At 37.1% G+C, this 16,519-nt stretch overlaps 1 protein-coding gene across 3 annotated transcripts in view; it reads right to left on the reverse strand.

The window, feature by feature from the left end:
• The window catches only part of wrnip1 (Werner helicase interacting protein 1), a 48,858-nt gene that overhangs the window by 13,302 nt on the left and 19,037 nt on the right, over nucleotides 1–16,519 (reverse strand). For all 3 annotated transcript variants that reach the window (XM_031903239.1, XM_031903238.1, NM_001128020.1), the window contains 1 exon segment: nucleotides 5,455–5,660. In XM_031903239.1, coding sequence (XP_031759099.1) covers nucleotides 5,455–5,660 — 206 coding nt within the window.

Raw genomic sequence — 16,519 nt, forward strand, 5'->3', positions numbered from 1 at the left:
GGTAGTTTTAGATGTTCTTAAAATATGAGCTGTGCAAGTGTCTACATTGCAATAGAGCTTTCTTTCTTCTTTACCATGATTTTCTTTTGGTATATTCTGTAACAACAGAATTTTTATCTTAACCACATTAAAGAAATTACTATTGCATACGGTGAGAAAAAAACTAATCCAAAGCACTTTGGAAAACGAACTTGGCAATTTTATGTAAAAATATATGTTTAGTTAATGCTATTTATATCCCATTTACATACAAATAAAGTCAACCACTATGGAGATTAAAATACATCATGACAATAAATCTAATTAACTAATCCTAATTTGTTAAAACAAACAGTTTCCTATGGCTAAAAAAGGGTTGCATGTTCCCCTTTACGAAAATGTAGGGCTGGAATAGTTACAAAAAGTCTTTACAGCTAAACATGTATGATGTGCATGATCTTAATATCAGCAAACCATAGCATATTAAAGGTGACCAGTCACCCTAAGAAATAATTCAAAATTCTTTTCTATTGTGTTTGTTAAGCAAAATAAACTTCACTTACACTATATATGTAATATAAATCTTGTTTCCTTCAGTCCTGGAATTACACAATCAGATCAAATAGGCACAAACCTGTCACTTTTTCTTACGCAATATTGCCAAAATTCGTCCCTTTCTTTCTACTGCAACAGCTAAGCTGCTCATGCATGCTCTCATCCTGTCACGACTGGACTACTGCAATCTGCTATTAACCGGCCTCCCTAACTCCCATCTTTCCCTCCTACAGTCTATATTAAATACTGCTGCCAGAATTCTCCTCCTCTCATCCAGGAGAGTTCAGGCCCTTCCCCTGCTAAAGTCCTTATCGTGGCTTCCTATTAAACAAAGAATATCTTACAAACTTCTTCTCTTAACCTTCAAAGCCCTCCATTCCTCTGCTCCTCACTACATCTCTTCCCTTGTGTCTCCATACATTCCCGGGCCGACTCCTTCGTTCCTCGCAGAGCAATAGCTTGGTTGCGCCCCCCACTACTACTGCGGTTTCCCGCCTTAAACCTTTCTCCCTTGCTGCCCCTTACATTTGGAAAGCCCTCCCTGATTTCCTCCGGAGAGAATCCTCCCTCAGTCTTTTTAAAACTAAAGTTAAAGACTACCTTTTGGAGCACTCACCCAGCACCTGATCTGGGAACTGGCACTTATATTGTAGTGTCACCCACTGTGACCTACAGCACTTATATTTGCCTATTTGTGTCTGTAAGTTACCCTACCATATAGATTGTAAGCTCTACGGGGCAGGGACCTCCTTCCTCTTGTGTCCTCGACTCCTAACTTATTGCAGCTGTATTTATCTGTATTTATTGTTATACTTTGTATTTATCTATTATTATCTTATTAACACCCTGTTTGTATTAATGTACTCTACTGTACAGTGCTGCGTACATAAGTAGCGCTTTATAAATAAAGATATACATACATACAAATAGGCAGGTGCCATTTTGTGGACACTGTTATTAAGGCAAGCTTTGTATCACCCCAAAATCTTGTGTATGTGCCAGAATGGGGGACCAGATGCCCAGGCCCATGCACTGCCTACACAATTAGATGGTTAGGATGGAGGGGAAAAGTGAGAGCTGAATTGATAGTTAAAGTACTTGTCTGCCCTGCCTCTATGCCTAAGGCATAGAGGCGGTGCAGGCAATATATGATTGACAGCTGGGATTTTTAAATGTCTTTATAATGGGTATGGATGTGTTAATTTAAAAATGAATTTGTGTTTCTTGTTTAATTTGAAAAGGACTTTTATTATACAGCTTTTTATGTCTGGGTGACAGGTCCACTTTAACTCAGCTCTAATACCCTCATGTGTTCACCATTAAACCTCTGTGAGGGTTACTTAATAAAAGGCACTAATTCTGCCATATCTAACAATCAGCAGGTAGAATTTTCTGGTCATCTGTTTCAAAGCTAACGTTACTGGTTACTGCTCCTGTGCAAACTTAGCGCCTTTATTACATACAGGGGTTTGTGTGCAATGAGATTATAATGTGTATCGCAAGCTCTTTGTCCAGATAGCTCTGCTTCCACCATGTTTAAACAAGGTATTTGCCATTTTGAAGTACAGGTATGGAATCCATCATCCAGAAACCCATTGTCCAGAAAGTTCAGAATTATGGAAAGGCTATCTCCCATAGACTCCATTATAAGCAAATAATTCTAATTTTTTTAAATTATTTCCTTTCTCTGTAATAATAATACTTAATCCCAACTAAGATACAATTATTCCTTATCGGAGGCAAAACAATCCTATTGGATTTATTATTAAGGTATGGAGATCCAAATTACGGAAAGATCCCTTATCTGGAAAACCCCAGGTCCCAAGTATTCTGGATAACAGGTCCCATACCTGTACTTTAAACGTCAGTACTTTATTCAGTTGCTTTTTTAAATCCTTTTTTTGTGTGTGTTATGTTCTTTTGTGCTGTTCCATCTAGTTACATCCAAATCTGAAAGCCATCCAGCTGATTAGCATGTGCTTATTTAAAACTAATTGCTTTTCCAGATCATGTAAAAACTTTCTTTAAAGATATCATGTTGTGATTAGTATTGCCTAAATGATACTTCTTCAGGATATCTGATAGTTTAAGACAGGTTTCTAATTAGCTATTTGATCTCTTAAATGAAGGACAAGCATCAGTGTCACAATTTATATTTGAGTAGTTAAAATTGCCCCTAATTAGTACGCCACCTAGTTTTACAGTCTTTTCTGTTTATATTTATATCTGAGCCACATCAGCAATTTTGTTTACCTCTATTATGAAATTGTATGTTCTTAAAGGAGAACTTAAACCTAACAAATTTCTCTAGAACTGCCATATGTACTAAACTTATTGCACCAACTTAAAGGTTCAGCCTCCCTACAACAGTAATGACAAAGGCATTCAAAGGCATGTCACAGGGGGCAACCATCTTGGATTTTGTTAGGAGTGCCAGCGAGACTGCACATATTAAGTATACAATGGACACTTGTTGAGAAGCTAAGTTTACAGGTTGTCGCAAATCATGAAATGAGGTTTGCCTTTGATATAAGCTAACACTACAGGGCTGATTATTACTCACACACACACAGTATATTGTAAGTTGGTGCCTAGGCTCACTTAACTAACAGCAGCAAAAAGCATTGCTAGGAACTAGTGATGTGCTAGTCAAGAAATCCTTGACCCGTAGATGCAGTTTGCAATCTATAAAAAAACTCTACTGTGTACAAGGACTCCCATAAGGTGTTAGAATTAATATTAAATTATCACTATTCAAACCCCAAATAAGAGTTACTTACATCAAATATCTGCCACTTAGACACCCAAACAACCATTTTGCTTGTGCAGATAATACATCATGCCAGTGTTTCTGTGTTACTTTTCTCTGCTTACATTACACAGATACAGTTCTTGAACATAGCTTTTAATGCTTTAACAGCAAAAAAATACGCCGATTAATGGCACACAACTCTCTCTGTTTAAGACAGCAGCTTCTATTTTAGCTTGGTCTGACATCACTTCCAGGCAGCAGCGTGCAGGCAGGGAACAGTTCTCAGCTCAGATTACAGCAGGGATGGGAGGTGAAGGGAGCAAACTGAGAAGTTTTGTGCTGTGCCCTAAAGGATTTTTCTGAGAGCAGGAAGTCTAACAAAGAATATCATGTATACATCATGTTTCTTTTCACAGCAGTTGTTTCCTTCTCCTTGTGCTAACATTTGGAATTGAGCTTTTCGCTAAATTTGCAATTCAACCTCAGTGTACGGTGTACAATTAAGCACACAGACTTCAATTCCAAGCTTCCTTTATTGCAGTCCCTTTCTAGCTGTGATACAATAAAGCTGACAGCAAAGGCTGTACAAAACTGATTTGTTAAACATAAGTGGACAAACGTAACGTAAAGTCTAAAGCTCAAACCACTAGATCATCTGTGGGATCATTTGCAACAATGAATATACTTAATTGTTTAAAGGAGAAAGAAAGGTAAAAACTAAGTAAGCTTTATCAGAAAGGTCTATGTAAATACAGCCATAAGCACTCACAGAAACACTGCACTCTGTCAAAAGATTTATTGTGTCTTTAATTCATGTGCCACAGACACGCATCTCTCTGCTCTCTTCTGCTCCCCCCTCCCTCAAGAATGCTAAGAACTCACTCCCCCCTTAGGAATGTGGATCTGAGCCAATCAGCAGGAAGCTGACTCATAGTTTAACTAACTGAGCATGTTCACTTGGTCTGGGTCTGGGTCTTGGTGCAGGAGCGAGGCATAATGGGAATTTTCTTTACACAGCTCAGCGTTTTTTCTTCCTGTTTGGCTTCTAATCATCTGAACAGGTGAAATATGAGGAGACTTAAGGGCACTATTGAGACAACTGAAGGTATGCCTGCAGCTTGAGATTAACTCTTTATTAGCCTTTAATGATTAATATTAAATAATGACTATATTTGGTATACTGACTTTTGATTTAAACCCTATATAATATTTATTCATTACCAATTACATCATTATCAATTTATATGCTCTGATAAATTTCCGTCATACTTTACTGCTGAGCTGCAAGTTGGAGTAATATCACCAAGATAGCAGTTCCCAGAAGATATCAGAATAGCACTCAATAGTAAGAAATCCAAGTCTGGCTTGGGGCTCCTCCAGTTACATGGGAGTAAGACAAACAATAGGTTATCTAATAGCAGTTCTAAGGCTGATGTCCCCACGGAGTGCGTTAGATCTATCGTGGGTAACTAACCGCTCGGAAATGCCTTTCCACCGGCAACAATAGAAGTCGCCGGTGGAAAGGCCTTTGCATCACTTCAGTTTTCCAAATTTTGGTAAACCGGAGCAATATGAAGGCCTTTCCACCAGCGATTTCTATTTATGCAGGCATGTCAGAGAGATTAGTCACCCACAATCTACTGTGGCCTACTAACTTTCTCCGTGGGTTAGCCTTATGTGTAGCGCTGGCTCTTTCTGAAAGTTCAGACATAGGCACAATTCACTGAGATGACTGCCTACACACTAATATTACAACTAAAAAAATACATATGTTGGTTCAAGAATACAATTTTAAATGTAGAGTGAATTATTTGCTATGAAAACAGTGTAATTTAGAAGTAAAAAGTACACCATAAAAATCGTGACTTAACATCTGGTCAACTGTTCATCAAAAAGTAGCACTAAAAATTATACTTGTAATATATTTGTGAATTAAAATGATAGATTTTATAATTAAATGCTAATGGATACAGTTTGACTGAAGCTATTTCACAGATGTAGCTTTTTTAAACAAGATAGCAGCATGCAGATAGTCTTACTCACAGAGCAGAATATCATTTCCAATGACGTTACTACAGTAACACACTTGATCACTTGACACACTCATTATAAAAATAAAGTAAAAAACACTGTTTTAAACTTTTTAAAAAATTGTTTTATGTACTAACCAGCACGGTCATAGAGGATGTGGGAGCGCTGTAATCCTTCCTTGATGTGCTCTTCTTTTATAATAATCCCATGTTCTATGGGATCTTTCTCTGCTGCTAAACTTGCTTGAACAGACAATTGAAGGCCATTAAGACCTGTTCTAGCATCACCATCACAGAGGTGCGCAAGAGTAGTTAAAGCTTTCTCTTCAACATATATTGGGGTCCTTAAAAAGAAAAAAAAAGCTTTTCAAGCTAAGCACTATAAATATCAACCAATATTACTACAAAAAAAAGCAACTCTTACATTGCCAACAGAAAATTCTTGTGAATTATTTGCATTTTTATTTACAACACAGTTGTGGACAGATGCAGTCAAATTCTTGCATTTCCAAGATGCTTCTAGAGCCCTTATGGACTGGGTTGACCAGACCACCTTCATTATCATTTTCCATAGAATGCTGAACTCAAAATCATGTTGAAGATCATCCCATTAATGGACTGACCAGTGTTCTTCACATCATGACATATGCCTGACAGAACAAGAATGGAGACCACTGGAACCACTCTGCCTCTCGTTTCTCTCACTATCATCATATATTCTTGCCGATCAGTACATTTGCAGGACAGTCTTTACGTGTCAATCTCATGAGTACACCATTCACCCCCCAGCTCTGCTGCTAGATTAACCATTAAGTGTCCAGTATTCCCCAAGAGCCCTGTCCTAAAGCTACTGCTACCCAAGGTATGGGCCTTCATGATCCCTTATAGAAATATGGACCCGGACATCATGCCTGGCTTACATTAGCGTTCTAATTCATTGCAAAGGTACTCTTTTGGGTTGAAGTCTTTGCAGGCCAGTAAAGTTCTTACACTCCTACTCTAGCATGCCTATTCTGTAGGATACTCTTTTTTGCATGGGTGCATTACTGTTGTGGAACCTTAGTTTTTCCAAGACTTTTGCCACAATATAGAAAACACAGAATCTCATTGTATGCTATAGTCATTTTGCTTTCAACAAATAAGGGGCCCTAGCCAAACCATGGAAAACAGCCACAAATTTAAACTTTACCATGGGTATTGTATTGCTCCCCTGGTATCTGCCTAACCTAAACTGCCAGAAGGTGAAAAGCCATTTATCATTCTAGTGTGACACTGCTTCTGAAAAAGCTTGGAACTTGGTAGTGTTCCAGCAGAGCACATTAATTTAAATGGAATGTCTAGATATTCCTGGCCATATAGTATGGTCAAGTTTACATACCCCTGGCATATTTGTAAAATATAAGCTATGTTTTGGGAAAACAGGAGTGATCTTATAAAACAATATTCTATTATTTGGGAATGTTGGTTAGCTAATGCTAATTATGATTAAAAAATTGTGGGTCTCCTTTTAGTAATCATAATGATAACTGAAAACACAGAGATTGCATGCGCTTAAATATTCGAGCTGATAATATATTCTCAAATTGACACACAGTTGGGTAAGTATCCACATCTCTTCACTGTTTGAGTATAATTAGTGTCTGTGTATTAATAGTAACTACTTTTTTATCTCTTCAGTAAACATTTTCTATTTCATCCAGGCAGGGGCGGGCCAAGCCGACCGGGCGCCCTAGGCAACCCGGTCACCTTCCTCATTCGCCCCCCCCCCCCCTTTTGAGCGCATGTGCAGTTGAACGTGGGGGGGGCGGGGTTTGCATTGCGATTCGATGGATCATTGCCCCCACCGTGTAAGGACAAGCAGTGGGGGCAATGACTAAAGAGAGTGGACTAGGGGTAGGTAGGAGAGGCTGCCTGGCGCCCCCCAATAGTTGCACCCTAGGCAGCTGCCTCTTCTGCCTACCCCTAGTTCCGGCCCTGCATCCAGGGATGCTGACATTTGGAAGTTTTAACCTTGAAAGCAAGCAAGTTGCAGGTAAAACTCAGTTCCTATGTAAAATGTATAATGAAGCAGATGAATGCAGAAGTTATCATTCATCAGCCTGATAGCAGCTCATAGGGCAAACTTTGACTTCTCAACGTGACTATAATCTTAATTATAAGGCCAAATCTACCCTTCAGTTGCTTCAAGAAAAGTAAAGGTTCTGAAGTGAGCATCACAGTCTTCTGACCTCAAAATCATTCAGCCACTCTGGGGAGATCCAAAATATGCAGTTCATGCTAGACAATCGAAAAAAAATTAAAAAAATTAAAAAAAAACAACATGAAAAGGAGGCACTTTGCCAAGAAGAATAAATAAATAAATAAAGGTCCTTATACACAAGTATCACAAAAGACTGCAAACCGTTATTGATGCTAAAGGGGGCAAACATGGTATTAAAGAAGCCTGTAACCCTAAAAAAATAATTCCAAATCCTTTTCTATCATGGAATGTAAGGAAAATAAACTATACATACACTATAAAGATATGCCTCAGGCATTTGGTGGGAAAGCAATATTTGACTGACAACTCATATTTTTTAATACATTTATAATAGTTATTGATGTTGTAATGAAAAAAATGGGGTTTGTGTGTAATTTGATTTAAAGATTAAGTCCACAAAATTAAAAAAAAGTTAAAAATAAAACATCTTTATTATAATCCATTAAAACAAACCCCGTGTACAAAGCCTGACGCGTTTCATGCTAATCCAGCACTTAATCACTATGATTAGCATGAAACACGTCAGGCTTTGTACATGAGATTTGTTTAATTGGACTATAATAAAGATCTTTATTTTTAACTTTTTTTTTTTTAATTGTATTGTTTTTAAAATGTATTGCTTCCCTCTTTTTGGTCATTAGAGGGCAGAGTCTGCAATTTTGACCGTTTTAATTTTTAGTTTTTTGACTTTATCTTATTTGGCTATTTTGCAATATTTATGTGTAATTTGCACCAAGGGTATGCAAACTTTAGAGCAGGACCACTATTATTTCGTTATTGCTATGGTTTGTTAAATGATATTATTGTTCTGTGGTGCCTAACAGTTTCATTTGAATAACACTATAAATAAAAGAAATGTGTTTTGTCTGATCACTTTTCTTAAAAATATGATCCTAATCAGCTTATGAGTGTAACTGTACTATGTAGGCCACTAAAAGAACTGGTGGTGAAGGCTTCCAAAAAAAAACCTGGGCAATCAACCCTGTTCCTATTTGAGCAACAGAGAATAATGTTTCACTCTTCGGGACTGAGGACTACATGAAAGGAAAGGGGGGCGGGGATGGGACAGAGCTGTGCCGGAAAGGTTTTAGTATTTTCTTCAGGTAAATGCTTTAACTTCTTACTGCTATATTGATACAAAAAATATAATTATGGTAATAGACTGTTAATATAATTATATAACTATAAAATGTAATCTCTTCATACCAAACTATTAACATGTTTCATAATCTGCAGAGACTAAAGCCATAGTGCTGCATTCATTGTTTTGGCAGCAAAGGCAGGGGGACAAAATTCTAAATAGCTGCATTGACAAATTCATAGCAACAAGTTACAACATCATTACCTTATACAGTGCAAGTTACACATTCATTTTAATGGTCGAAAAATCTGTATATAATAAAAGTTATAGTGATATGAATACGGTTGGCACAATATTGTTAATAAAAAAAAAAAAGAACAGTGCTTAATTATATTTTAGAGTGATTGCTAGTGCCAGGTGGATGAGCTTGTTTCATGTGCTTCCTATCCTATTATTGGGCAATATCAGCATGTTAAAAAGGACAAGGTACCACAGCAATGCTCTCCCTTAACCACAACACAGAGAAAATTAAGTAGATGGAAAGTCTACAACATGCGTCATAGTGTAGGGACAGATATAACCATGCTCTGTCAAGGGACACAGTTCTGGCAGCTGCTCAATAAAAGGTGCAGGGAAGCACCAGGACAAGTAAAAACAATACTACTGAAACACTTATAATTTAAGTATTTTCCAGCGATAAGGCCAATTGCCCAGTTAAAATGATGGCTCACCTTTATTAGTTTTGAAATATAAATAGATACAATCATTTAAAGGGGTTGTTCACCTTCAGTGTTAAAATCTTATTAAACCACCAACAATGCTCTCAGTGTTAAAAAAAAATCAATTTTCTGTAAAAAAAAATAAAAAAGGCCACTGTAAAAGCTACTTTTTATACCTGTTAAACCAGTCCTCCTTCTGTCTCTCTGATCAGTTTTCTGAAGGTATGGGAGTGGCCTATATTAAACCTGACACACGAAAAAATTCCTATATGCTTACACCATCATGTCCAGGATTTGCCCTTGCTTTTTTCCTATTGGACCAATTCATTGGTTGCTTGTGCACTCAGGAAATTAATCCATACCACACTGGTGCCTATAAACATATATATGTGTGCTTCCAGAGAATGTAAAAATTACGTTACCAGTGACAGAAACTTGTTTCTGTGCATTTATGTAAGCAAAATTAAAAGCCTTATTTTAGCTTGATAACATAAACCCCCCAAAAAAGAGTAGGCCATAATCTCTAGCTATTTAGAGATCTAGTTCTAAAGTTAGAAAAAAAATTGTCTACAAGAAGAGTGTAGCACACAACTTCCATCTTTGACTATGGGACTGTCTATCTCATTTTCGAATGAAACCTACTTAAACTCCCCATTAAACTTTGCAGCTTTCTACTTGATGGGAATGGTCTATTTCAGTGCTGTCCACCTTCTGCGGTGCCGAGGGCCAGAATTTCTCTAGCATACATGGTGGAGGGCTGCTAATGGAAGCCAGTTTTGACCACTCCCCTTTTTGAACCATACCCATTTTATCACAATGGTGGTAGTGCAGCAAAAACCCAAATGCTTGGTCCTCACTACAGGGATATCAACATTTATTCATATATGAAAGAATTATATTATGTTATATTAAAACACACCCTTAAATCCATATGCCTCCTCCTTCCCTGTGGATAGCACAGCAACCCCCAGCAACATAATTACACACCTTAGGGACCATTTAATGGCTGTTTCCAACTACTAACAAACTCCAAGAACAAAACTCTGCCAGGTTCACCTCTCACAGGCAGCATAGGGTAGGCAGAGTATGGCACACACAGGCAGCACTCTGCCTCCCTTATGCTGCATGTGTGTGCCATACTCTGCCTGCCCTATGCTGCCTGTGTGTTCCATACCCTCCCTGCCCTATGCTGCCTATGTGCCATTCTATGACTACCCTATGCTGTCTGTGTGTGCCATATACACAGGCAGCATAGGCCAGGCACTACATACAATGTCTGAGGTGTGAACAGGTGAACAATGTGGGTGATTACAGCCTGAGGTGTGAACAATGCAGAAACTAAAAGGTGTGAAAAACACAGGGGATTACATGTTTAAACAATACAGGGGGATTACAGCCTGAATCTGAGGTGAGAACAATGCAGGGGGCCAGTTAATCTCAGTATTGATACCATTTAAATCTTACACAAAGGTAAACCATCAAAGCAGCCAGACAGGTGGGGGGCCACACAGAGGGGGGCTGCCAGTTGGACAGCACTGGTCTATTTGATACCATAAAAAAAAAAAAACCTATCTGCTGTCAACTGTTAACTCCTGTAGGTGGGGATTTACACAACCCTGGGTTCTTCCTTGAATGAGCATTAATAGTGATGAGTATTAACAGTAATTAAACTCCGAACTATTACATTCACAAAAGACTTTATAGCTGCCAGGTTCAAAATCAGAGAAGGGGAAAGTAAATGTCTGTGAACATGCCACTAAGCTTTGCTATTAACTCTAAAATGTAGATCAGTAATTTAATCAAAATCAAGGGCTCTTTATCCTTTTAGGTTAGCGCTGAGCTGTCAATTGCCAAAATTATATTTACCCTAAATGAACCCCTACATTAACCAATCAGTAATAGTAAAACATTAACGGTAATAGTAAAATATTTCTCTCTCTTAAAAGAAATAATGTATCCATGCAGCCTTTATGGCTTTACAGAAATTTTTTTTTAAAATTATATAAAATACATACATATTAAAAAAAAAAAATACATCTAAAGGTGTTGCACTTAGTACAAATTATACTTTTTTTAATTTGACACAATTCTTTTACTTTTTGCAGTTACCACTTAGAAACATCCTTTAAAGAAAAGAAAGGTTTGTATGTCAGACACATAATTGGCTCATCTCTACCTCATAAGGTAAGATACAGGGTCAGTTTGTTGGCGAACTGTCCAACAGACCCCTAAGTAAGGATTCCATTTCTTTAAGATTCAGTTTTTTGCAATACAAAGTCATGAGTTGTACAATAAAAACAAGACAAGACGTGTTTGGGGGAAGGAAAGAACCTAAAGTATACAAGCTTCAACTACAAGACACAGAGTAGAAACTCAGTGTAAACAAAATAACTGTACTGCAGCCTGCTTATTCCCAATTACCACAAATCCTCAAAGTATCACATGACAGTTAATATCAAGTACAGATTTGTTATGTTATGGACACTGTATCTATTAAATAAGGATATTCTATCCAGATTTCTTTACCACAGGTCCCAAGTCACGCTATTATAGGCAGCAAAATGTTTTGCTTTAGCAGCTATATTTTTTAGTCTCTAAGATTTTCTGCATGATGCATGAAACGTCTGGAAGAGTCAGATTTCTACTTCCTAGCAATTGCCAGTCCAGTAGGAAACAGAATGTGAAGAGCATATTGCGAATACATTGCTGTGTTTGCTGTGATCCTAAATGGTAAAGGGGTTGTTCACCTCTTAGTTAAAATTTAAGTAACTTATAGAATCTCCTTTTCTTAGCAACATTGCCATTGTTTTTTTTTTTTTTAACTATTTTTTAATTATTTGCCTTCCTCTTAGGGGTCAGTGATTCCTGGGAAGCTAAAGAACTATTACTCTGTGAGCCTACAATTTTATTATTAATGTTACTTTTTATTACTTATCTTTCTTTTTATATTCCATTAAATCACTGACTAGTATCTAAGGTATAGAGGACCCTAGCAACCAGATAGCTGTTGACATTCCAAACTGAAAGCTGCTGAACAAATGGTTAAAAAAAAAAAAACACAAAATAAAAAAAAAAAAAAAAACAATTGCAAATTGTCTCAAAATATCAATGTCTATGTCGTACTAAAATTTATTCTAAAGGAGAAGGAAAGGTACTCAGGCATTTTATTGCCAATAGTGCAAGCTAAAACACTATATTTATTCTGCAGAATGCTTTACCATACCTAAGTAAACAGCCCTAGCTCCAGATAGTAGCTGCCATTTTAGCTTTGACTGACTTCTCTTTCAGGCAGCAGTGTTCAGGCAGGCAATATCTCTCAGCTCATAATTACAGCAGAGAGGGGAGGGGAAGAGAGGAGCAAACAGAGCAGATAGGTGCCATGCCCTGGGAGATTTTTCTCAAGATTGTGTATACAAAGTTTTTACGTGTCCTTCTCTTTTAAAGGTAAACAACTCCATTAACCTATTTTTTTTAATGACATAGCATTCTAAGATATAGGGGAATTGGAATTGTAAGAGCTCTCGGTTTTCCTGATGATACTTATGTGATATAAATGGGGTTCATTTAAAAGGGATGAATGTGATGGACTCGCATTCTTTTTCCAACCCAAATTAACTAGGCGACTATGTTCTGGGCAAAAATACATGACTGATAGTTTTACAAACAAAATTTTTATTAGTGTCTACTTAAGTGCAAAGGATTCTAGTTTTTGGGGGCATTTTTTGCAACTCTAAGCAGTGTTAGCCAATTTCTACTAAGCTTAAAAGGGCTTTAAAAAACTCCATTGTTATTAAAAGCCATCTAGTTAATCTCTAGTTTGGCAGGCTGTCCTATTTACACTGTATTTGCCATGGTCTCTAAAGACTTTAGTGGTGTGAGTAAAATGTCTTTGAAAGGTAAATAGCTGAGAAGCAGCTGAATAACCTTGTCATTTTTCCTCAGTGCCAAATTTTGCAGGTCTGTTCACTTGTCTATAATACTTTATCAAAGGGAAAAATCTTACTTTTATGCTTTAATATGCCCCCAAAAATCTTATATAAAAGAGCTTTGAAATTTCCGTCTGACAAACCTTTGCAACCTTTCCCCTATGACAAATAGACAAATAGACAAAATGCCAATTTTTCACACTGCAAATAGAGGAACCCATAGTTTTCATGTAATGTTAAGCAGTTTTTCTTTATTGCTTCCCATGTTTCAGGTAAGCCTAAGAATTGTAATCAAATATGCTGGCTTGTTTTAGGGCTTCCAAACCCGACACCAAGTTTTTAACCAAGTTTTTAACTAAAAATTAAGTACATTTTTTTTTTTTTTTTTTTGCAAATATTGCTCTTCTTAGGAAACATTGCATTTTAGCATAATAATAAGTTTAAATGTGTTGCTTCCCTTACAGTTCCTTATCAAACCAACAATTTAAATGTTGTCCATAGACTGCAAAAACAGCAGTGACTTGCAGTGGGCAAACAGGTAGAGAAAGATAATATAATAATTGATTTCTTAGATGTGATAGTTTTATCAGATTTTGTGGATCAGACCTTACCAGACAAAATATTGTAATGCAACATAATGAGATTTTGCGAGATGCTTAAAATCAGATATCAGATAAATTTGGATGGTGAGATGCAACTACATGTCACTTGTAGGATACAACAGTTTTCAGAGTTCAGCCTAAATTGAGAAATATTTTCTCCCTAGCAAACTTACTGCTAACTAACGTACAGTTTTTCCTGTGTTTATGCGGTGTTGCTTTGCGAGGCCACTTTAACCATTGTCAACTGGAAGCAGGGACTATATTTATAAGTGAGTGCACTACAGTTGAAACGGACACAGGTATCCAAATTCATGTAGACATCACACATTTGCCATAATAGACACAATCTGTGTTTATATATTAAACCGTTTAAACCACCAGTTGACATATTATGAAAAACTATTAAAGGTAAACTAATTTGAATAGATACTGAATGCAAAAGTTTAAAAAAATATATATTTATAATACGGATTCATTGAGAACTTTAAAGAGAAAAAATATTTTTATGTATTTAGACTTCAATTCTAGCTCTGCTCCTCTGATACCACTATGTACATTTGCCAACACAAGTGACAAAATTCAGAACCTTACACTTGTGTCTGTGCAGATACTTTCAATTTGCCAGCAGATGGTTTTGGAAACTGGCAGACAGTTGCAAGTTCTCTGTCCAATTCAGACAGAGAACTTGGCAACCGTCTGTCAGTTTCCATAATAACATTTATTAGTCATACAGCAGTGGATGAACTTTGCACTTTATTATACTTCTGCAACCTGTTTACTAAGAAAATTGAAAAATAAATCTGTGCATATACATACAATTTTACAGTCAAAAAAAGGTTTGAATTTAAAAGTGCAGAAACACTTATCTGTATTAAGTCATTAAAATTGCTTTACAAATTCCATTCAGTTTTCAGTCTCAAATATTTTCACAGATGTAAAACACAATCCTGCAAGAGCTTTCAAACTTCCCATCATTGTTTGCACTATAAAAATAATAGAATTATAATTGGATAGTGGCAGTTATAATAGTATTTAACATCTGTGAGATCACTCATGAATTATGAATGATATAGTTAGTCTTACCAAGCTACACTGAACTACAACTCCCAGCACACTTGGGCAGGGAGGAGTTATCTAAATTAAAACAAGGATTTATATTGCTTATAAATCAGCAACATTACTATGTGGCAGTAGCACCAAAAGCATAAAAATGTAGGTATAATTTCTTTAATAATTTATATTGCCTGGGAGATCTCTCTCCCTTCAAAAAGGTATACCAGTTGGAGAAAAGCCACGCTGCAAGACAAGAGCAGGGAATGATACTGGTGTATGATTAAGCACCTTAAGGTGTGAAACATATCGTTTGATATGTTTCACAGCTTGAGGTGCTTAATCATTCCCCTTCATTAATGGCATATTATTCCTTTTGGATGACCTAGTTAAGCTTTGAATTGTGTTAAAACAGTGAAGGTGCATGGCCTTTAATCCCAGGAAGAAAAAATTCAAATGTTATTTTAATGCTACACTGGTAAAGTACCAGCACATAAATTCTGATCAATCATAATTTTAAAGTTATTAAGCTTTATATTTTCACATATATAACATATATATTTACACATATATAAAAAGGATTACCATTTTAATTATTTCCTTTTTCTCTGTAATAATAAAACAGTACATTTTATTTCATCCTAAAATATAATTAATCCTTATTGGAGGCAATCCTTATTGGATTATTCAGTAGACTTCACCCCTCTTCACCCCAGAGGTGCGGGCGAATAGATAGCACTCCAGATAGCGAAACAGTGCGGGCAGCCATGTTGGGGCACACGCATGTGGTGCACACGCAAGCGAGTGCTGCGCCTCGGTCATTATGCACATGTGTGTGTTGTAGTAGGGTGATTTACATTCACCATTCCTATGTTAGGCACATGCGCATAGCAAGCAAGCGGGGAGATCGCTTATTATGCACACATGCGCCAACCAACTTGGCCGCTTGCACTGGGAGCTCCCTCCCAGTGCTGGTAGGCCAGCGCTGACAGGGGTGATTTTTAAAACAAAACTATTAGGCTGCACCTCTGGTGGGCGAACAATACAGGGGTGATAGGTGCCCTTTAAGATATGAAGATCCAAATTACAAAACAGTGCTATTGTGTCTAATATTAAAGCCAGTGGAGCTTACAATCATAGGTTCCTATCACATTCACACACACTACGGTTAATTTAGTCAGGAGCCAATTAACCTGCCAGTTTGATCTTTGAGTGTGGGAGGAAGCCAGAGTACCTGGAAAAAAGTCACACAGACACAGGGAGAACATACAAACTCCTTGCAGATAGCGCCCTGGCTAGGTTTGAACTCAGGACCCAAGGCCCATATACATGGCTCAGAAATCTGCTATTAGGGTCTAAAGGAATGAGCAGTGTATGGACAGTGTTTGCTGTCCTTCTTTAGTCATGCCTCCTCCAGGATAAAACAGCAGGGAGCGCTGACAATATTGAAAACATAATTAACTGTTAAAGGGTTGTTCACCTTGGAGTTAACTTTTAGTATGATGTAGAGAGTGGAATTCTGAGACAATTTGCAATTGATGTTCATTTTTTATTATTGGTAGTTT

This window comes from Xenopus tropicalis, chromosome 6 (genome assembly GCF_000004195.4).
Source record: "Xenopus tropicalis strain Nigerian chromosome 6, UCB_Xtro_10.0, whole genome shotgun sequence".
Classification (NCBI taxonomy): domain Eukaryota; kingdom Metazoa; phylum Chordata; class Amphibia; order Anura; family Pipidae; genus Xenopus; species Xenopus tropicalis.